This window comes from Rhipicephalus sanguineus, unplaced genomic scaffold (assembly GCF_013339695.2).
Source record: "Rhipicephalus sanguineus isolate Rsan-2018 unplaced genomic scaffold, BIME_Rsan_1.4 Seq185, whole genome shotgun sequence".
Classification (NCBI taxonomy): Eukaryota; Metazoa; Arthropoda; class Arachnida; order Ixodida; family Ixodidae; genus Rhipicephalus; species Rhipicephalus sanguineus.
In genome coordinates, this window is record NW_023614711.1 from 34,410 (window position 1) to 56,944 (window position 22,535).

The window sequence follows — 22,535 nt, forward strand, 5'->3', positions numbered from 1 at the left end:
CGCTAGTAAGTGTCGATCGTGAAGCATTACTTCTTTTCACCTCTCACAGATGGCGGCACTGCACCGCTCCGCCCGCCGCGAAAGAGAATGTGTGAAAGATATAAGGCGCGTTCGCGCCGTGCCTAGCATCTCCCGAGATGGCTTAGTGGGTAGGGCGTCGGGCGCTTGCCGTCGCGGCCGCAACGTCGTGGGCTCGATTCCCAGCGGGGTATCTTTTTCATGGTTTTTTTCTTTCTCACCCGTTGGTGTCCATTTTATCAACGTCATATCCGTGACGGATGTACTTGGTGGACCCCGGCATAAAACACTTTCGTGTTAAAAAAAACTTCTTCAAAAAACCTTCGGGTTTGTGGTGTCCTTACTTCTTTCTTGTGTCCGTGTTTGCACACCCTGCCTTTTATTTTAGAATGAATTCGTTACACTGTGACATTCGTTATAAAGGTAGCAGATCGTTATGCTCCCAATACAGCAGGGATGTAAAAAACCCTGCGTTATAGATGCCATTTACTTGTAGATGCGCTCGCTGTAGAGGCATACAATAAATACTTACACTGTAACCTAACAGCAGATGGTACTATCTCGCAAAAATAAAAAATAAGTGCACGCCGTTAAAAATCTGGGTCCGCATTCACAAGAGAGTATCCCGCTAGAATTCCTCGCGAGAAAGAACTTTAGACACTTCTATATAGTGCTGGGCATATTGTGATAGAGGCTGCCTGGACAATGGCAAAACGCCCTTACTGACGAAAGGCCTTTGTGATTGTGGCATCCGTACCTTGAAGAACTTGTCACGTTTTCTCAAACCTCCGGGAAAACCTCCGCCAATGTCAAGTACCGTCATGTGAATCCCCATACTTGCTGCCAAATCGAATACAGCTTTCGCCCTTTCGATTGTGCGAGCAAATATCTCGGGGACCTCGTAGGCGCTGCCCACGTGAAACCTGCGTCAAAATGTTCAGCCAGCGTCTCACTATCACCTCTTACACTATACGTGTTTCTTGATTTGAAGAGGATAGCTGTTCATTTTTATCTTAATAGTTATGAAGTAGTGCTTTCACACTTCACGAGAGCACTTCACACTTCAAACGGGGACAGCTGCTGGCAAGCTTTAATAAGCGATGTGGTGCTAACACGTGTTTGTGTCACTGTTTATCCGTGTTTCCGAAATTTTACGCTGCTGTTCTCGAGAAAACGTGCAACCAATTAGCGTGTCAGCAACTGCTAATCGAAAGCAACTTATTTGATAAAACTGGCCGTCGCAATTGTCCAAATGCTCAGAGTTCTGCCAAACAGAATTATACGTGTCAATATACTCGAATAATAGCCTATTATGTCGTTTCGCTATGCGCAGCTCAGTTTGAGCATGAAGGAAAGAGACAATAGCAATATTTTCTGCCGCAGTCGTAATCAGGTGACACTTGAGATTATTGAAGCGAATCCTATTGCAAAATGTGTCAAGTTGTGCATGAGTACGCCATCTGTAGCTTTATCTGGAAAAAAACTCGATTTTCTTAAGCGGGCGACGTCCATTCAGTGAAGTGCTGATGTATGCTTGTAAATGTAAGATTTCATATTGGCTTTTGTTGGTCACGTGTGCTGCGCCACACGTTTAATTGTGTATTTTTTCTCATGTGTGCGGCATCACGTGGTGCTGTGCAGGACAAGATATACTCGGACATGAAAGAAGGGACAAATATCATTCCTTCCTTCATGCTTGTGCATTTCATGTCGTGCCGTTATTAAGCCAGGGATGCCAGGTGTATTTATAAAGAAAATGCTTACGCCACAAGTGTTCCTTTGGAGATGGATATATCAACAAGTAATACGCGCACGCCCAAAGGAAAAAAAAAAACTCCAACCTTCCTATAGCGGAAATACGACACATTGTGCGCAGTATGCAGTATGAAGAAAAAGTTCGAGCTGACCCTAATGTTGAATTAGTGTCTTGTGTGGCACAAGCATGGTATGCTTGTATGAGCTCCAAGTTTATTTTTTACATCTTTCTTTGTAGTCTTTGTTTATTTTTTATTGTTATCGCTTACATTTTTTGTGTTGTATCTTACATTTTGTTATTTGGTTTAATTTATATATCCTTTTAATTATTATTTTTTTCTTTGTGCGTGTGGTTTATACCCGCGCACCCGCGTCGTTAATGGTGACCTAACTGAGAATAATGTCATGTTAAAAATGTCACGACCTATCAGTCAGTCGCCCCTACGTAAACCAGGGATGGTTCACCTCATACTATGAATAAATAACTTTGCTATAGCGTACTAAGGAGGTTCAGCTGCTACTTTAAGTTGTCCTGAATCTCTGCGCAGAGAGTCAGGGCAACTTAAAGTCAGGACAACTTTTTTTTTCATTATTACTGACACTTGATCGGCTACCTTTGAAACTATTTAAAACTAGAATTATGCTCTGATATCACATCGATCACGAGTCTTAACTACCACCCTTTTTATATGGTTCTATTTTTCGCGGATTTTTTAAAACTCAACCGGAAGTCGGTAGGTGAAGCGAAAGTGCTATGCAAGGAAAAAATTGGCCGCATATCTGCGTGCTTCGCTGCAAATGTCGTGTAAAGACGATAGAAGAGGCGCTGTGTGAGATATGGACGCCATCTGGCAATACGTCGGGAAACATGAGTGCTGTGTTGCGTGCTGGTAGTCCCGGCGCAGCAGCAGGCGAAGACCGGCAGTGACCAACGCGACCGGCGGGGACGCCAGCCAGCCCGAACACGCGGTTTGGCGCGAAGCGCTGAAGCAGAAGAAACGTCCGCACTCAACGAGTACTCTCCACACACTCTTTTATTTACACGTCGCCTGGGTAAAACAGGAATGCCAGAGCGGCGCCCACAACCGGCAGCCTGAAGGCCGCCCACAACGCTGCTTTTTCATTCTTCAAATATTTTTTTTCACCTTCTTGGCCTACTCAAAACTAAAGTTTTTCAACACCAACCCATGGCATTCGTACAGTGCAATACAGAACCGAAACAGAAACACAACAATGAGCTCGTGCGAAGGGCACGGAGGAAGGCAAATTTCACCCATTTTCAGCGCAGCTTAAGAAACTAGGGTCCTTAAAATCACGTATGTATGCATTTTCTATTAAAGGAACACGCCACCTAATACTTACCTAGTGACGTTGCACCTCAGATATGCATGATATTTACTTTTTGATCGACAACGTTCACAAGTATGAACAGCCGTACCAGTTCAAGACGGCTGGCCCTTGGGCAAGTGGTTCAACTTTGGCCGAGTGGCTGAATCGAGGGACGTGCCGACAAACAGAAAGACAGACAGACAGACAGACAGAAAGACAGACCAAAATTTCTCCGTTTAAGTATCCCAAGAAAGACTATCGTCTTTAAAAGAGTGTCGCTCGGTGCTCGAGTCATTAGAACTTGTAGGACACTTGAGCTTCGCCTTCAAGTGTGCTCATCGCCTTCTCAATTGCTAGCCTGGCTTCGGTTCTCGGTGGATGCCTCAACCAAGGAGGTGCCTCAACCATGCCGCATGGAAGTGAACGTGTGCGCGCGTAACATTGGCCGTTTCAAACTACCCTAAAATGCTTACTGCAAGTACAGTTGCGAGGTGCCCACTACACCATAATTCATCCTTTTGCCAATCTACGAAGGGTCCACTGCGCGTCCGTAAGGCAACACGCAAACCCACGCAGCTGCTCACTTAGTTGATGCTTTTGCTGATGATGATGATTAAATATGTCTCAGAACTTTGTAATAGGTGGGTTTTAGAACACCACCTCGTTGCGCAATTCACATGTTTTGACGCTTGGCGCGATTCTACGCTTCTGCCATGCAATATTACATGCGTTGAGACTCCTCCCACTCCATGACATTCATATAGCACTTTTTCCCGAAGCAGTTTCAAGCAATGTACCTGAGTGGTTGTTGAGGGTAGAACCCTTGACAGCGCTCAAGGAATTTTAAACGTGTGTCTGTCCAGTTCTTTCTTTCATGTCCTTATTGTTCGATGTACATGTCTAATAACAGGCAACAAAGCAAAAAAAAATGGTGTGGCTCTGTGGTTGAACACCTGCTCTCCACGCAGAAGGCCTGGGTTCGATTCTCATTCGAACCTAATTTTTCTTTTACTATCACATTTGCATCTCAATTTTTCGGTCACAACCAACGACGCCGGAATTTCTGCGAATCACGCCACCGCGTTAAAATTTTACTTACGACATTCCGACTACATTGCATCCTAGCGTCCGCGCTTCTTGAAGAACTCTCTCGGCATCATATACTGAACAACCAAACTTGTTGTTGAACGTATGGTACGATCCTGTCTGGTCAGATTTGATTCTCAGCAGCAACCTGCAGAAGATGACATAAAAAAAACATGCATTGGTCTCCAATAAAACTGTAGTGCGCGTAATGTGCAGTTCTTTCTCCTATTATAAGGACATTAACCTAGCAATTGTCGCAGCAATAAATGAACCGATCGTAAAGCGGCAATTGACCTTGCCGCTAGAAAAACCGGCGCCGGAAGTTCGATGACGCTGATGACGTTTATTCAGCCCTGTATAAAAAAGCGGGGCACAAGCTCATAAATGTTAGTGTACCAAATGTGACAAGCTGTCTAGCTTGGCTGTACACCCTGTACTGTTTCCCTTCGCGAAGGGACAGCTAGATGCTTCATTAAAATAATGACAATAAACCGCTCAGAAAAATAAACGAAATCATTGGCCCTAATTAAGGCTCCGCTTTCGAGCATCCGTCATGAAGTGTACAGTACAGCTCGATAAGGCTTCTTTATTGTGTCGCGCGATCTGAGATGACGTGTAAAAATTGGCTTCGATCGCTATTCGCTCACCTCGCGTTTTTGTCCTTGACCTTGTAAAGTTCTTCCACTGAATCAAAGGTCATGATGTCGACGTTATGCTTGAGAGCGAAGTCAATGTCCCACGGGCACTTGACAGCGCTGGCAAGCACTATGCGTTCTGCAGCAACGCCCATGTTTAGGACAGCTCTCAATTCAGGCTGAAATATTTTAAAAGGGGGGATAGGCAAAAGGAACATTTAATTGAAATATAATGCTTGTGAGGTACATTCGTTTCTCAGAGAACCGTAACTAGCAGGTGGTATTTTCGAGGGCTTCTAATCATCGCAGACACAAGTAAGCTACGGCAGCTCCTATTTACGTGAGCTAATAAGAGAACACTAGTTGCCACAGCTGAAGCGGTTGACTATAAACGGTGGACACCTGTCACCAAATACACTAAATGTAGCTCATATATCTCGCGCACTGTCATTTCCTACACGCTGTTTCAGAGCGCCCATTCATTTTTCGTTTAATAATTTACAGAGTATAGGACGCGTGAAAAATGTGGGCAGCTTGCACTAGTTGTGCAAGGCTGGACTAACGGCGCAGCTTGCGGCCGGCCTAGATTATTAGCAAGGTCTTAACTAGCACGGCCCTAATGAGTATGGTGTTAATTAGTACGGTCTTAACAATCTTAGCGTGGTCTTAATGAACAAGGTCCTATTTAGCGTGTCCTAATTACTACGATCTTAATTACCATTACCGTGACCTTAATTAGCAAGTTCATCTCTCGTTCTCTGTTCCTGTCTGCTTTTTCTCTCTCTTTCTCTCCTTCCTCTTCCGTTTATCAGTTGTGTGCCGCTTCTCCTTTGTTTTCTTCAGAAGGCACACGCATTGAAGAAACGTCTAAATTGCACATCCACCGTGTCAGTATCATTGGATGTGCTGGCCACAGGCCTTATTATTCACTAAATCACTAGGCAATACAGAAAAATGTACTATGACTATCCTCTTTTCTCCTTTCTCGAATGTACGTCGCCAAGAGCAAACTGTGTTTATAGTCAATCCTAAGATGAAGAAGAGGAAGAAGAGAGCGCACGCTACCCGAGTTATCGCCTTGCACGCGCTAGGAGCAGCTTATTTTTCTTGTCATGCGAAACGGCAGAACGAAAAGAATAAGCAGCTCCGCAGTTCAAATGAAAATGCCCCCTGTGCCACTACGGGTGGCGACTTTTCTTCCACTTTTTGTTACACTATTATTGCATAAGTTAATTGTGGCATCTTACAAACTGCACATTCACGTATTTAAAATACGAAATGTTCTACCTAAGGACGATAAGAGAGGTATAAATATAATTCTTAAATGCAGGGAGGTTAACTGGGAGATAAATACCTGGTTTGCTAGACTGCACTAGCGAAGGCGTAAGGAGAGAGAAAAGTAAAAAAAGAAAAGAACGGCTGTGTGTGTGTGAGAGAGAGAGAACGAAACAAAACACGAACATGGGAGTGTCATAGTCGTTCAACAAAACGCATTGCGGGTAAAAACTTTAGTAAAAACCTTGCCTTCTGCTGGGATGCTCGAACGTTCCAGCATTGTAATATCGATTGCTCGGAAAGCAGCTGGTCGTCGAGGCGTGCTAACAATGCTGTGAGCGACTGCCTCTGAGAACTGTAGCAAGGGCAATGACGCAGGATGCCTTCAGTGGTTTGACACTGCCGCAGTGGTCACATGCAGCACGGTCTGCTATTACGATGTGACAAGCAAATATATTTTAACAAAAGTAGCGGGCATTAAAAAGTAACAAATGGAAAATACCTTCATTTTGTTGGTAGGCATCAGTGTCATTGTCATTAAGTCTACTAGATAGATCAATGAACCAAAGTTTGTTAATAAGCCGTTCATTGCAAGACCTCCTAAAATTCCCATATTTGCACGCATATTACCGGAAACTTATGGATAATTATTTCCAGTGCTTGCGCTTCGTCTCATTTGAATTAAGTGTGTACTTATTCGCAATGAAATGAACGTCAGGGCTGGTTTTGTTGCTTTTCCATACCTCGTTGGCGCAGTCGAAGCAGACGCCCAGGTTATTCATGACGTTCGCCACCACGGGGTCTCGACAGGATTTGATAGCTGCAGACAAATTTCAGTGAGAAAACCTGCACCCACTGGGTTGTTTCATTAATGCGTGCTTAGCCGTTTAGGTAGGTCACCACCTTCAAAAACAGATTTTTATTTAACATTTTCAAGTTCCCTGTATATTCAAGAATATTTAGCAAAATAATTATGTAGTTACCTTGAGCTATTCGAATTAAAGTTTGACCATTTTTCGAATCCCTCTTAGACGCATCCGAAAGCGATGCTGAAGGTATCCGATTTCACAACACCTGCCATCTCATCATAACTGTCTCTTCGTATACATGTTACGTAGTGCTAAGTTGTCTAAGTAGATTCTAAAGCTTCTGGGACATGATCTTTTCGATTTATTTTAATATTTCCACTACACGGCTGCGGCACTCTGTTGTTTAAGAAAAAGCGCAGACACCCGCGCTTTCGCTCGGGTGTCTGCGCTTTTTCGTACTCCATTTCGAACTCTTGTACTTAGTTCTGGCTATTCAGTAAGAAAGTTACAGTACTTCATGAAATATGGCGAAGTACAACACAAAAAAGAAGCGTCAACGCAAGTTAGGGAATCAATATGCAAAGCGTGGAGCCACTGTGGAGCCCGTGGATGAGTCAGCTGGAGACGCAGAACGAGCTTGGAAAAAAAAAATACGTGCTTGAGCTTTCTCAAAAGAAGGTTGTGCCACTTCAAAGGAGGTCTCAAGCTATGAGCCTGGGGAAGTTCTGACATATTGAATGTTTCTTTATTGCATGGACATGCGGTTCAAAATTTTAAAGCCATTTTCTCAAAGCATTATTTCTTGCATCCTGCAGTTACGCGAACAGTGATAACTTTCCTTGTAATCAATACTATCACATAAAGTTTTGCGCAGTTTCTTTATAAATGAAGCTGTGTATTCGAGCAGAATTCTTTAAAGCGAGCGGTAACATTTTGTACTATGGTCAATTGTGTGCAAAACAAACCTGCGAAATAGCAACTCTATCAGTCTTTTTATGATAACACACTTTAGCTTAGAGATGTGGTGATCGTGGACCTTAGATACACAGGATATTGTCCTCACTACGTACCTGCCAAGTCGCGTTTGAATCGCACCAAGCATTTTCTATTTATGACTTACGACTGCTGAGGGCAACATGCAAAGTTGGCAAATCTTGCTTTTTTATAAATTTTATTTTTTACATTGTTAGCAATTTCATCATTTTAAAGTTTGAATGTACTTCAGCCCTACAAGCCAAAACCATAATTAACTTTTCGGCTATAACTTGCATACCTTGCATACCTCTTGCATATCTTGCATTCGTTCGTCCTCAACTTGAATTTGCCTCATCAGTTTGGTCATCTCATCCGGCCTACCTAATCAACGCCCTTGAACGTGTTCAAAACCGGGCCACGCGCTTCATTGCTAAAAATTACAGCCGTCATTCCAGCATCTTCGCTGTCATTGCCTTCCTTAGATTCCCGCCGAAAGGTCGCTTTGATCTCCTTATTTCACAAAATAGCATCCGGTGAGCACGTAACCAGCCTCCCTCATTCCCAACCGACACGAACGTCTCGCCCTTTGTACAATAACCGTTCCTTCAAACGCATTTTCGGACGCACTAACGCATTCAACTCATCAGCATTACCAGTACCACTTGAATTGTGGGATGGTCTTCCCGATAACGTTGCCAACATTCATGACCCTATATTGCTTCTTCACGAAGTAACCGCCATTTTTTAATGACTAGTGGCTTCTACTTCGCATTAAATCATACACATGCTCTTCGCTAACTACAAGTATAATTTGTTGTTAAGTGATGTACCCTTACAAACGAATACCTCTGCATTCTGTTTGTTAGTTGTATGTCACGTTTGCTCTCGCTAAAACTTATATAACGTTATTTTATAATTTTATGTACCACACCATGCATATCCGTGTTTTATTGCTTCCACTCATGTGATCTTATACACTATAACCCCCCCCCCCTTCACACACACAATACTCCTGCTGCAGCCTGTGGGGGTTTTGTGAATAAACAAATAAAAATAAACGGCAAAACTTTTTCTCGAAGGTGGTGACCTACCTTAAGGACTATAGGACGTGCAAGATGGACTTGTCAAATTTGACTATGTTTCCTGATTTAATTGAAATTGAAGATTGCCGTTGAGGCAGCATTCTGCCTCGAAACGTTTCAAAATTATTTTTCAATCGCCAAGCTGAGGAAGCAGCGACTGCTTCGTCACGTGACCTCCAACACCCGGTCCATGGGAAGCATGCTTAGATCTCGTCCTGCCTCTGATTTTTTGAGCACTAGTATTTTATAAAGAGTAGCACGGCGACGCCATTTGCAACAACCGAAAATGCGTTTCGTTTGTCTGTTTAATTGCTGCGATAATAATAAATAATCTCGTGTAGCTCTCAACGAAAAAAAAAATAAAGGCAATAGGGCTCACCGTAAAAAGGCACGACCCTTGGGAGGCATTCCTTCCAGAGTTCGACCTTCCTGGCTATTTCCCGCAGGTCGCAAATAAAGAAGGCGTCGCGCTCTGTTGGCTTGAAAACGGGAACATCCCGACGTCAGTCACTGAAGTAATCTTTGTTTTGTGACGATCAAGCAGCATTCGCACGACTGACCAAGGTCAGCGGGTGAACATCATGTGACACAGTGTTATGCAATGAGCCGCAAGCAATATTGAAGCAGAAGAGCGACTGAAGGATAAATTAGCTGAGATTCAGTTACGTGACACTTTCCCGCGAAATTTACGTCTGTCGTGTGAATCTAATTTTGCTGTCGGTCTACGCAAATTTTCGAAATCTTTCCAAAACGTTTTTAAACTATATCTTTTTTTTCAAAGATGGTTAGTGGCCTCACTCGTTTAAAAAAACAGTGACTTTAAGATTATTTACTCCAACACACAAACAGTGCGAGAAGCTCCTGTGTGAGCGTGTTGTGAGCGCCATATATTATCACAACCAAATTTTAAGGAAAGTGGAAATTTTAAGGGCTCGTTTTTCTTTGTTATACACAATATTAATGAGAACTAACAGACAACAATGCCAAGGAAAGTATAGGGGACGTTATTAGTAGTAAATGTAATGTAAATGTGAATATCGACAATAGTGGCATTCAAGTATCGATCTACCGAGTTCTCTGAGCCAGGGTATCGAACCGGAACTGAAGTGAAAACCGAAAACTGAAAATACGTTAGCTTGGTGTGAACCGTATCTCAAACAGAGTGTTGCAATTTCTTTCGCCCAATTTTAAAGGGGAAAAGGAATATAGGCGTTCGGTTCAACTTCGCTCGGTCCTCTCGAGCGTTCTATCCGCGCATTTTCGCACGCCAGGGAGCACGTATGCTCCAAATGCGCTCGTGAGCGGTTGAACAAGCGTTTCGAATGAAGATTCGTTTCTACCAAGCAGAAGGCTTTAAATTCGATCGGTCTAAAATGCGCGTGCGATAGAGAAAAGACGGCGAATATTGGAAACTGTTTCTGGCGATTTTAAGAAAACCATGCATAATTATTTTCGAGGTAAGCATGACCCATATATACCTTAAAGTGTATTAGTCAACCTGAATGTTCATATACGAGGTGGTTACTCCGGCGGTTATTTTTATAACAGTGCAAGTTTGAACGTGTTGTGTTGTATCATGAGCCGAGTGGCGCACAAATAACGCAGAGTGGGTCCGTTAATTTCACTGAGCATGTGTTTTTGGTCCACCGGCTGCATAATTATTTTCGGTGAGCATAGTGTACCTACACAAGATACGAGTACTGCGAACGCAAGATCATTCACCACTTGTGGTGCACGGAAGAGAAAGTAAAAAAAATGCTATCGTTTTTTCAAAGATAATTCTTACGTTCTCCAAACGCATGCGTGCCAGCTTGAACTGCACAGTACCGATATTTTTTTTCTTTCGCTCCTCAGCTGAACAGGAAGAGAACCGTTCTCGCTAAACCAGAAAAAAAAGAAACGGAACGAAATAGGTTTCCATTCGATACCCTGCCATAAACTCCATTATAAGGACTACTGCTGCGCCCGCTACAAGGCACAAATTCCATTTTAAGTTGAACTTTGTAAATGCTGCCTCCATGCCGAAACCGCAATGACTAGAACTCGCTTCGAAATCTTTTAAAGTATTTTATTTCCATCGACGTGCTTTCGATGAGCATGCTTATATATGTGAAGTTGTTATTTGCAAAAGTAATGAACGCACCAGCTGCATCGCCCTCTATTTTCCGTTTAAACGTACATGTTTTTCCTTGTAAACGCCCGTCCCACTTTTTCATGCGAGTCAAAATTCCGAGCGAGCTGTCACGTTCCCTGACATACGTGTACTGCGCAGTTGTTTATTGGTGGTCTTGTCCCTTACCCGCTTAGAAATTATGTCACGAGCCACATCTGGCATGGAACCTCGTGTGTAGACGTAGCTTCCATCATCTGTTTTGCTCGGCGAGGAAGGCTGGAAGCAGAAGAAAACACCATCAATACGCTGTGTCTAATTATTTTGCGCGATTTTGTGCAAGCTGCGCAAATTTGTTTATGCGCTGGCGCTCGTTATAAACTGCGCACGACATCAATATCCAGGGTGCTTTAGAAAAATACTTCGATGCTTTACTTCGTTTTGCCCCAAAGCTCATGAGAGATGTTTCTAAGGGCAAATAAACGAAACACCAGGGCCCGTATTCGCAAGACCTTACACTAGATTGTTTGTAAGAGGAAGTTTCAGGCAATCTTGAAGCTGGGCATACCATCATACCGGATGGCCAATGACAAATAGCACTTCCGGACTGAAATCTTCGTGAATGCGGTCCCTGTGTATCAGCTACAAAAAAAAAAGCGTGTATTTCTTCAGCAGATTTTAGTAGCTGATGTCTGAAGACTTGTGCTGGTTCGTATCAAACTTTCGTTTCAATGAACAAAACTGCAGCGAAGCTGGGTTTTCTATCCCACTGTCGATCAAATGTGCGTTACTTTATTACAGTACGCTGACTAGTGGAAGGCGGCTTATTTCCCAATTATTACGCAAATTGCGCCCACTTTTCGAAACAATGAAGTTTTATCACCATATGCACTTTAATTACGCAACATGTTTTTCATGTTTTCAATGCAACTAAATGAATAGTATTATAATGAGTGTTCTTATTGTAGTTTTCTAAACTGTTGACTTGAAATGTGACAGTACAGGCACGCCACCGCAAAATACTGCAGATAACACAGCAGCTTGTTTAGCTACATAGTTTCTGTCCCACAGTAGAAAGACTTACCTTGGTAGCCGAGAGCAAACACCTGCCATTCAACATTTGCTTGCGTGTGCGTGTTCGTCGACGTCAGTGAAAGAAAATTCAGCTGTTTTGCAACTCCGGATGCCAGCAGAATTCTGTTGGAAGGCACACTCATTACTGCCCGTGCACATCGAAAAGCGAACTCTCTGAAGGCCACTTCTTTGATCGAGCTTTCTGTGTATTGTCTATTCAGAGAAGCGACCTTATTTTCGATTTGAAATTTTGAGAGTTAGTGCGTGTTCGTGCCAGTTCAATTATTGCAGGGTGCTCGTTACATAATTTCATAATTTAATAGACTGTCGTTCGCATCGCATAATTTGTGCGTGATCTTTCAACAAACATGCGTGTTTTATGCGAACCCTCGCTGGTGTTACTGTTTAGGTAGCGACGAGTAAGTAGACCGCAGTCTCCCGATACTTCACAGTTTATGTACATCGACAATTTTATTTCGTAAATAAGGCAAGAATGTGGTACTTTATGCTTTGACATGAACTCTGATGTATCAACATTATCTCGGGAGTGAAGTAAACTCATTGCTTGCCTTTGTAGTGAAGAACATTTTGTTTTCTATTAGTATCGGCCTTAATTCCTACTACCCACGCTAACAGTAACGTAAATGAGGATGGATTGCAGAAAAATGCAATTCTCACTTCAACCTTGTTGTTAAAAAGTTGCGTAGACGCTCCAACCTACCGAATAATATCGCTACCTTTATTCGAACATTTCACGTGTCGTGACCAGCTTAAGGCTGATTGAAAAGAAACACCTGGAAATGAACGATTATGTGAACAAGGTGGAGTTGGGAATCTCATTAATATAGTTTTATAGTATAATTTATTGCTTTATTTTTAGGGTAAAGATGTATGAACTTTGTCTTTTTGACATATACTTTTAGTTTATTAAACATACCCCCAGATTAAGATCATTGAACTAGTTGTTTGACGTCGCTTCAAACTCCATCAGATCAGCCCCCAGCATACATTATTCATCAGCATATATTATTATCTCACCAGTAGTAGGAATATTAATAATGTTTACACACACTATAATTAGCAGAGGGCCTCATTACATAATCCTGAGGGTACACCATATTTGATTACACCTTTATCACATTGAGCATCCTGGAAGCAAATGTATTGTAGTCGATTGTGCAGGTAGCTACGAATAAAATTTCTTGCTTCACCTGTAAAGCCGTACGCTTCGAGTTTATAGAATAAAATTTCGTGTTTTCCTTATGGAATGTATTTAAGCAGAGGCTAAACATCACGCATCACTCTCCGCTAGAGGTAGTAGTGATAAATCATTTTCTTGATGCGCTACATATGTGCCATGCGATCAGCTGCAACATTTCTTATGATTTCCCAATCACTTGGAATCACTGGAAAATTATATTATGGCGTCAATCTTTCGGTATGGCGTATGACTTCTGTATTTCGTATGTCAGTGTGCTGTTTGTTCTCAAGCTGATTACTTTTATACAGAGATATGAGGCTTGCGAATCACTCAGACCTACCCACCGAATAGGTCCTGCTTTACGTATGAAACGTAAAGTAGGAAGTACTGCATAAAGTTATTCCCTTGTGGATGTTGCAAAGCGGCAGAGCATCTTTTCTCTTCGTATGCAAGTATTTAAAAAACGCCGACGTATAGCCTTGTTTCCAACATCGTCTGTGTTACCTACGTGTTAAGAATAAATCTGTGATAATGTTCACGGTTGTTTTACAATTATGGGCATACTACACTTTCGAGCTAATCCCGGAATCGAAGTGACCATTTCTGGAATTGCCATGGGGGTAGGAGTTGCACGTGCAGGCCAGGATTCTTGAGTAGGCAGTACATTTTTTCATCGCAGTATATCTTCACGTAGTCGTGTGGTGGTTCCATCCTCTGGTTGATGAAGTCAAATGCGTTTTGGAAATCGAAATATATGCCATATGTAAATAAGTTTTTGCTTACGACTAATGACTGAAACAGATTAGTGCTGCGTTGATTTTTGTATAGCGTAGTGAACTTTTCCTTCACGCTAATGATCATGTGTTGGAAAAATTGCAGGTACATTGAGATCACTGATGTGTGAGCTTAGGACTTCAGAGGAAGTTTCAGCATTTGGTACAGTTGCAAAGCATAAATCAATGAGCATATCAGACTGCGCGGAAACCCTGGTAGCTTGCTGAATTAGATTATAACAGTTGCATGCATAAGTTTGCTTTATTGTCAGAAAGCAGATTTGCATTAAAATTGCAAAAAATAATGACATGCCATTTGCTAGCATTGGCGTAGTATTGGCTTGGCGTAGTCAAGGAAGTCATAGAACACCGCTTGAGGAGAACGATAAGCAACAGCCACAAGAAAGTCGCGACACACAACGGCAACCGTTTCGAAATCATCGCTCATGCAAGTAAAATCGCTCAGTGTGCAGGTAGAAGTGATTATGCCGATGAACAGTAAGGGACACGTATTGGACCAGTCTACCCACAATGGCAAACAGAAACGTGCTTACAATCGCAAAATTGCGCACATCTGCGTCGTCTGAACATTTTTGAACAAAGCTAAAAAAACCAAAAGCAACAATATAGCTGCGATAGGTATTGCCTCAGTTTCTACATCTTTGCTCCGGAGACTTCTTGCGCTTATATGAACAAGTGAAACGTTATTTCTTACTGAAGCAGTCTTGCACTAAGCTGTTATTCAGAAGTGAAATAAGGGGCCATGGTTTACAAGAGCCACGTGAATTTTCTATTAGCGCATGCTATACGTAATTCTGTTTAGGTTACCCTCGACTGAGATTTTGATCGGGCGCAGCTCAAGCCGATTGCGCGCAAGGATTCTTTCCTCGGACGTCCAGACAAGCTGATAATAGTTTTCTCTCGCTTTTTGTATCGCCACTTAGGGTAATCGCTAGTTGGCTGCAGTCAGGCTGTGAAAGAATGTTGGTCCCGGAAACTTTTTCTTTAGTTGATTTCCTTCTGCGAAAAGTTCTGCTCTCAATGGTTTCAATTAAAATCTGAGATTAACGACTGGAGGCCCGCCATCTTTAGACGGGAGGCGGTGCAGCACGTCGATGTCACTATAGATGGCTATCAGTGACGTCATTGAAACCGCCATGTTGAAGTACAAACATAGTGGGAGGCGAAGTTTGTGATGTCACGTTAAAGTTATCGGTACATTTCATGCAGGTTCTTTTGTTGTCCACGCACAGAGGCCAATAACGTTCCGGTGGCGTAGTTGTCAATTTGAATCAGGTCAACCGCCATGAGATTACACCTTGACGTCATCAAAGCCGCTATGTTGGAGCAACGGCTTGTTAAGAGTCTGTGTCCGTGACGTCACGTGCAAGCTATCAATCAGTTAGTTCAGATATTTCAAGAGGTCGCTCTATTTCATCAACAGCCGTGAATATCGATACGGCTGTAATGCTCCAACTCGCGCACTTGCTTGAACTCAACCAACTGTGTAGCTTCCTGCGACATCACTTGAGTGTCAACTCGGTGATGCAAATCGCAAATGCCCCTTTCCTGTCAACTGAGACTATCCTTTATTTCGTCATAGGTTTCAGACAAACGCTGAACAGATGTTTCCATGTGCTGCTCTGCATCCTGTAAGCTCATCAGTCTGTCCAGCTTTGTAGTTAGCGCGGAAATTTGCGACACCTTCTTACTGATTTCTGCCAGTTGTGTCTGCATGAGCTAGATAGAAGTAATCCCCCGCCCTTACCGGTAATGCATTTCTCGGCTTTTCTGGTTGCGTTTGTCATCGGCACACTCGGCACATGCCACAAGCATATTTGTTTCTTCAAACGTTTCGTCACAAGCGTCGTTTCGTCGCTAGACACAGCATCAGACCTTCAGCAAGTAAAACCAATACAACCAATACAACCGCTTGAGGAGCAGGAGTAGCAACGAGACAGCGAACGTTCAGTCAGGCTAAAATGCAAAACAAAAATCACAGCATATCCACGGAGTGAATGATGATGAGTGGGCGAAGCTGCGGAGGTTCATCGGTAAACCGTGAATCTTCCGTGAATTCTGCCCAGTACATCATCAGCGACGTGAGATCGGCGCGTTTATACTAACGGTTCGATGAGAGTTATGACGACTTGCAGCTCACTTTAATTTTACATGTACGCTGTGAATTTTCATTGTTTAGAAAACCATTGCTTTAGAAAACATCTGGCGTCTTTCGTTAAGCAGCTGGCGTCTTTTCGTTTTGCTTTAGAAACATCTGGCGTCTTTCGTTGGTTTATTTCATCAATCAACGGCGTTTTGAACAAAAATTTTTATTGTTTAATCACGCACAGGAGAAATCTCACCAGGCACTACCTTGGAGGTAAACAATGTCTGCTAATGGGAATGAGAGACAGAAGAAGTCGGCTTTTAGCTAACACTCAGACTTCTACTTCTACTAACGTTTCCTACTGGAACATGCCAATGGCTGCTAATGGGGAATGAGAGACAGAAGAATTCGGCTTTTAGTTAACGCGCACGCTGCGAATTTTTTATTGTTCAACAACGCACAGGAGAAATCTCCCACCGGCACCACCTCGGAGGTCAAGATCTGGTACTAGCGTTACGACTGGTTACGCACTACGAGGGACGAACGGGTGCCGCTTTAAGGAGCTTCGCCCCTAAAAGGCGCAGCAACGCCACCAGTGGCGTCTACTGGCGTTTGCTTCAACCGGCCTATTGTCCCTCCCTCCTGGACGCGTCACTAAGAAAGTATTCTAGTACACTATAGTTAAAAGCATACGTAGTACAAGCTAAAGGTCCCTAATAGTGTCAACCAAGGTGACAGCGGTAGCGGTGGCACGGATCAACGCGGTGATACGGCCACTTTGTGGATGGCAGCAGTAGCAGTCGCACGCATCAACGCACCCTTTACTCATTACAGGTCTGTGATATTATATTTTAGGGGCGAAGCTCCTTAAAGCGGCACCCGTTCGTCCCTCGTAGCAGGGGCCGGACACTTCGACTAGTTTCGGTATTCAAAATTAAGCGTCCGCCATTGTTTTGGTAAGAAGCAAAAATTCAGCAACTTTTGTATGTGTGGCCTTTTCTTTCCAACCTACGCATCAATAATGTGAAGCTATGCAATTATGAGTAGAAATAAAATGTGTTCTTGGCTATTTTCTTTTTTTAACAACCTATATATTTATCCAGACGCTGCATTCGTTGCGCCGACGGGCGGCCCTTTCGCTCTTATCTCTTCTGCTGACATTCCGTTCGTCTGCTCCTGCCGTTTTCACTGTGCACGTGTGAAATTTTTGAGAATGCCTTGAAGGTAAAATTTTCGGTGTTTGTGAGTGTGAACGCGCTCAAAATGTCGAGGAAAGTAGGAAAAGGACACAAGGCGTGCTGCGCTGCTTTGTGGTGCAACAACTCTGGAAGAAACAGCGCAGCGAAATTTTTCCGCTTCCTAGCGGACGACATAAGCACATTCACTTTTTGTTCGGTACGAAGAATCAAGCGCTATCCTTATCAAAACATCTACAGGGCGAACCGAAGAATTTCTGTTGTTGCTTTACAGTGAACCTCCTTTTTTTTGGCACTGCGCATTTGTCAGTAATGTTGTAAGCATGTAAAGCTACTTGTGGACAGTTTCTCGTGAGCCGATTGATGCCAGCTGACGCGCAGAAGGGAAATTTCGCTTCAGTATCGGTTTTGTTAGCGGTAACTCGTAATATTCTTTTCTTCGAGAAGAAATCTTGCAAAGTATGTTTGCCGAATGTGCTTCTTCGACGAACTGGTTCGGCTTTAGAGCATTCCGACGACCAGTTGATTGTAGTGATATTACCACATTTCAATGTTTAAGAAAGAACCCCCAAATTTATTTACGTAGCAGTGACTGCTTGCATTCCGTGTTACAAGAAGTTCGCGTTACCTGCGCTAAGGCTGAGCAGCGCTTCGCTTTTGAACCTGTGAAACATTGTTTTCGCCCTTTTTCGCACTGTCTATATTTGTGTCGCTTTTGCATGTTGTTTATTGGTATCCATGTTGTCATTTGCTTCATTTTCTAGGTGTGACGTATGGCGGAATTACATCAAAAGGGCAGACCTCGAGGGACTTACACGGGAGCAAATGTACAAAGGCTAGCGCCTCTGCTCGGACCACTTCGCCGAAAGTGCCTTCGCAAATCCTGCCAAAACGCGGCTCTTGTGGACGGCTGTTCCCACTGTTGCAGTGGAAGTGGGATCCCCGATCGACGAAGGTAATAAAAACAATTTATTAGCGGTGGCGAATACGTGTGCTTTTGTAGTTCGTTTTCGCGCACCTTATCGCCTGATGCATAATTAACGTTCCATATTTACGCATGAGCTCAAGGTGTGTCCTTTACATTGTAATTCATGCTACCTCCTTAATGTACAATCCCTATCTTCAAGGACCCTCCCTGGCAGAAGCCACGGCTGCTGCGGCTCAAGAGCACCCTCGCCAAAAGAGCATCGCCCAGATTGCAGGTATGCACAGGCCGGCTTGTTGATTTTGGGCATTAAGGAAGGGGCGCGTATAATGGTTGTTTGTGTGCTGTGGCCCCGAACCATAGATAGTTGTGTCAACAGATATAAATGCCCTGCGCTCGACGTTATTTCTGTTTATAGATTTCAGCCAGACACCGGTTCACCCCGAATCCCCAATGCCTGGACCATCTGGCCTTTCCACGTGTGGAAGTGCGGATGAGTGTGCGCCGGGCCCGGAAACATCCGGCCAGGATAAACCAAGTAAGAACACACGTTTTGCTAACGCTTGCTTGTTTACGTGTTAATATTGTTTGGTCATTTCAATCTTTTTAACTGAGCACAGTGGGTCCTTCTTTCTTAACGAGGAATATTAGGAAATTACTTGCGTGACAAAGTTCACTCTAAGAAAAGATCGAGTAAAAATGTCGTTGTTTTGTCTGACAACGATAATTGTCATCTATCTTGCGTTCCTTTCCTCGCATTATCCCGCGCGCACGGCACCTCCTGGTCACGAACGGTACGCGTGCTATCAGCGTGACATAGCATTCTTGATAGGAAGGTGGGCAGCACCGAGTTTTCAAGAAAGAAAACCCGAGCATGCCGGATGACGATTATTATTGTGGGAAAAAAAGACGCCCTTTTTACTCGACCTTTTTTTTTAGAGTGTTGTACGCAACGACATTACATGGAAAAAATGGAAAATAGAGAAACACCCGATTGTGGCACACAGCCCAAAGGAATCTCATACGAATTTCTCAGAAAGGAAGCTTCTTAGTTGCAGTTTCGTGCCACAATCATGTGGTTGTCTATTCTCTCTTTCTTCTTAACTATTTCGCCACCTTGCGGGATTCCGCATAACTGATTTGCAACGACATTACATGTTCCACATGTCATAGCTCGAATATATGAAGAGAAGTCCGAGCAAACAACTAATGAAAATATGAAAAAATATGATATCTGCCAACGCTTAACATCTCATGCTATCATTCATGTAAGATGCCATATCATGAAGCGCTGTTAATATCAGCACTGGTTTTGATAACCACAACTATCTATCTAATTAAGCGTAAAATTCTTAGAGGTACCTGAACCGCTCACAAATTAGGAATTATGTATGTCAAAGACTTTTATTATATATGCATCAATATTATGGAGCGATAATCTTTAGTCTTCATCTGTCGCCAACGAAATCCCCTTTACCAAAGTACCTGACACTTGCTTATAGAGAGGACGCTGTGCTCGCTTTGTGTACCTATGCTGACCCAGAGACAAGTTATATTGTATGCATTTCTCTTTACAACTTCCACACCATCTCACCGAGGCCCAAAGAGAAAGGTGCATTCACCGAAGACCGCAGCCGTCATCAAGCGACTAAAGATTGATGCGCGCCCCGCCACGGTGGTCTAGTGGTTATGGCGCTCGACTGCTGACCCGAAGGTCGCGGGATCGAATCCCGGCCGCGGCGGCTGCATTTTCGATGGAGGCGAAAATGTTTGAGGCCCGTGTACTTAGATTTAGGTGCACGTTAAAGAACCCCAGGTGGTCGAAATTTCCGGAGCCCTCCACTACGGCGTCTCTCATAATCATATCGTGGTTTTGGGACGTTAAACCCCAGATATTATTGTTATAAAGATTGATGCGCAAAGGTATCGGAAGTCAGCTAGGATAAAAAGCCGCCGAAAAATTACTACACGGGAAGCACTAGAGAAGCTAAAGCTTCATATGAGCCCTGAGTTATACCAACTCTTGGGTAGCCAAGTGGCACTCCATTGTCGCAAGAGGAAGGGAAGGAGGTGGTCTCGAGAGGTGAAGGAATTCGCCTTGAATATGTATTTTCATGGGCCAAGTTCATACCGCCAACTCGCTAAAGTGTTTGCTTTGCCATCACCGAGGTCCCTTCGAAGGTGGTTATCTGAAATTCCAATGACACCCGGAATTATTTCTAATGTATTGGACATTCTTAAAGATGCAGCAAAAAGCTGGCCAGTAGAAGATCGGGCATGCATAATTGCATTTGACGAAATGTCAGTGAGACCAAATTTACAGTATGATACAAAACATGACGTAGTCATTGGATTTTCAGATGATGGCTCAGAGAGGACAACAGCGGTGGCAAATGTAGCGTTTGTAGCGCTCCTTTCTGGAATCTCGCGATCGTGGGTGAGGCCAGTGGCGTTCGCTGTTGCCAAAACTGCTCTGCGTGCGGAAAAGATCCAGAGACTGCTACTGGCCTTAATAGCGCAGCTTACAGAATGCGAGCTGTATGTCAAAGCAGTGGTGTGCCATCAGGGGTCAAGTAATATTAAATTATTCGATGAATTGGCAGTCACACTGCAAAATACGTACTTTGAAGTGAACGGACACAAAGTTTATTTCTTCTTCGACACTCCACACTTATTGAAGTGCACAAGAAATAACCTTCGATCCCTAAGCTTTTCATTGGCACCGAAATTGTGGACTGGAGCTACATTTGTGAACTGTATGAGTGCTCTGACCCACTTAGAGTAAAACTGGCGAGAAAATTAACATTGGATCATATCTATAGGAGGCTCTTCAACAGCATGAAGGTGAAGTTCGCGGCGCAAGTCCTGAGCGAGTCTGTGTCAGTAGCTATGTCAGTCATGATTGCTCTTGGCAAGCTACCTGCGACTGCCAAATCTACTGCAGATTTCATAGAACAGATGGACACGCTATTTGATTGCCTCAATAGCAAAACTGCCACTGCCAGTACTCCTGGCAAAATGAATTATGCTCTAAGTGCCACCTCAGAGCACCTGGCGTTTTTACAAGAGGCAATCAAATGGATATCGTGCTGGAGATTTGACAGCCCTAGGCAGCCGCACACCATCCGTGGCTGGCTAGTCACCATACAGGCTGTCCTTATGCTGTGGGAAGACCTTCATAAAAATTTTAACTTTACTTGCCTCCTGACTCGTCGCCTGCAGCAAGACTCGCTGGAGAATCTATTCGGCACTTTGAGGCAGAAGCATGGCTGCAATGAACATCCAAATGTGTTTCAATTTATCGCTGCGTTGAAACACGTTTTCGTTGGGAAACTGTCAAACCTGTCGTCGCGCGGGAATTGCGAAGTTGTCGATTACTTGCACGGTTGTCCTTAGGTGGGCCTCAAACTCAACAGGCTGTGGTAACAGAAACGCTTTTCCCAAGCGAGACCTCGGGTGAAGACCTCCTTGACATCACGGAGGAGAATGCCTCGTACTGCTTTGCGGGCGGCATCGCGCAGCGATTTCTTGAGAATAGGCCAGCAGATTGCACCTGTGAGCTATTCCTAAGGAGTGGTGATCCGGCATTCTCAGGTTCCCACCAAACCTTAGCCATGCTTCAGTCTCATGGTAAGGAAGGCGGTCTTTTTGCCAATTCGACGCTGCCTTCTGTTGTTTTTTTCGAGGCAGTGAAGGACACGGAGAAATGTTTTGTGGAACACATAGGCGTGGTCGCGCATATGTGCAGCGTAACTACTGTGCTGAAAGATAAGCTAAACAGCAGTCTGCCCAAAGAAATATTTTGCTCTGAAAAGTGCCGCTTGGACCTTCTGCGGCAGTTTTGCTATGCACGGCTTATGCTGCACATAAATGACATAAATCGGGCCCTCAAAAAACGGCGTGAGAGAAAGTCCGCTTCAAAAAGAAAGCTTCAGAAGCTTCAAAATTACGAAGGATTGTCTTACTAAGAGCTTATTATTTTTGTAAGTGCAGCGGTTCTTTGGGCAGTCTCCTGGGTAGGCTATCTTTACAAGACACTTTACCGCATATCGATGTCTGGGCAAACAGCGTGCAGGGTATTGTCTTTATGCAGATATTCATAGCTCGCGTGGTTGCGCTATAATTCACTGCTGCGATACGCGAATTTTGAGACCTCGAACTTGATGCGGCGAAGTTGCATAAGCA

The 22,535-nt window shown here is 43.6% G+C and overlaps 1 protein-coding gene across 1 annotated transcript; it reads right to left on the reverse strand.

The window, feature by feature from the left end:
• Positions 1 to 775: 775 nt before the first annotated feature.
• On the reverse strand, positions 776 to 15,430 carry LOC119376669 (uncharacterized; the record flags this gene model as incomplete). Its single annotated transcript, XM_037646424.1, has 7 exons — positions 15,374 to 15,430; positions 11,264 to 11,353; positions 9,344 to 9,443; positions 6,842 to 6,918; positions 4,836 to 5,002; positions 4,202 to 4,336; positions 776 to 941 (listed from the first exon to the last, which is right to left on the reverse strand). Coding segments are annotated over exons 1-7 (792 nt in total), but the record flags the coding sequence as incomplete, so codon positions are not given.
• Positions 15,431 to 22,535: the final 7,105 nt, after the last annotated feature.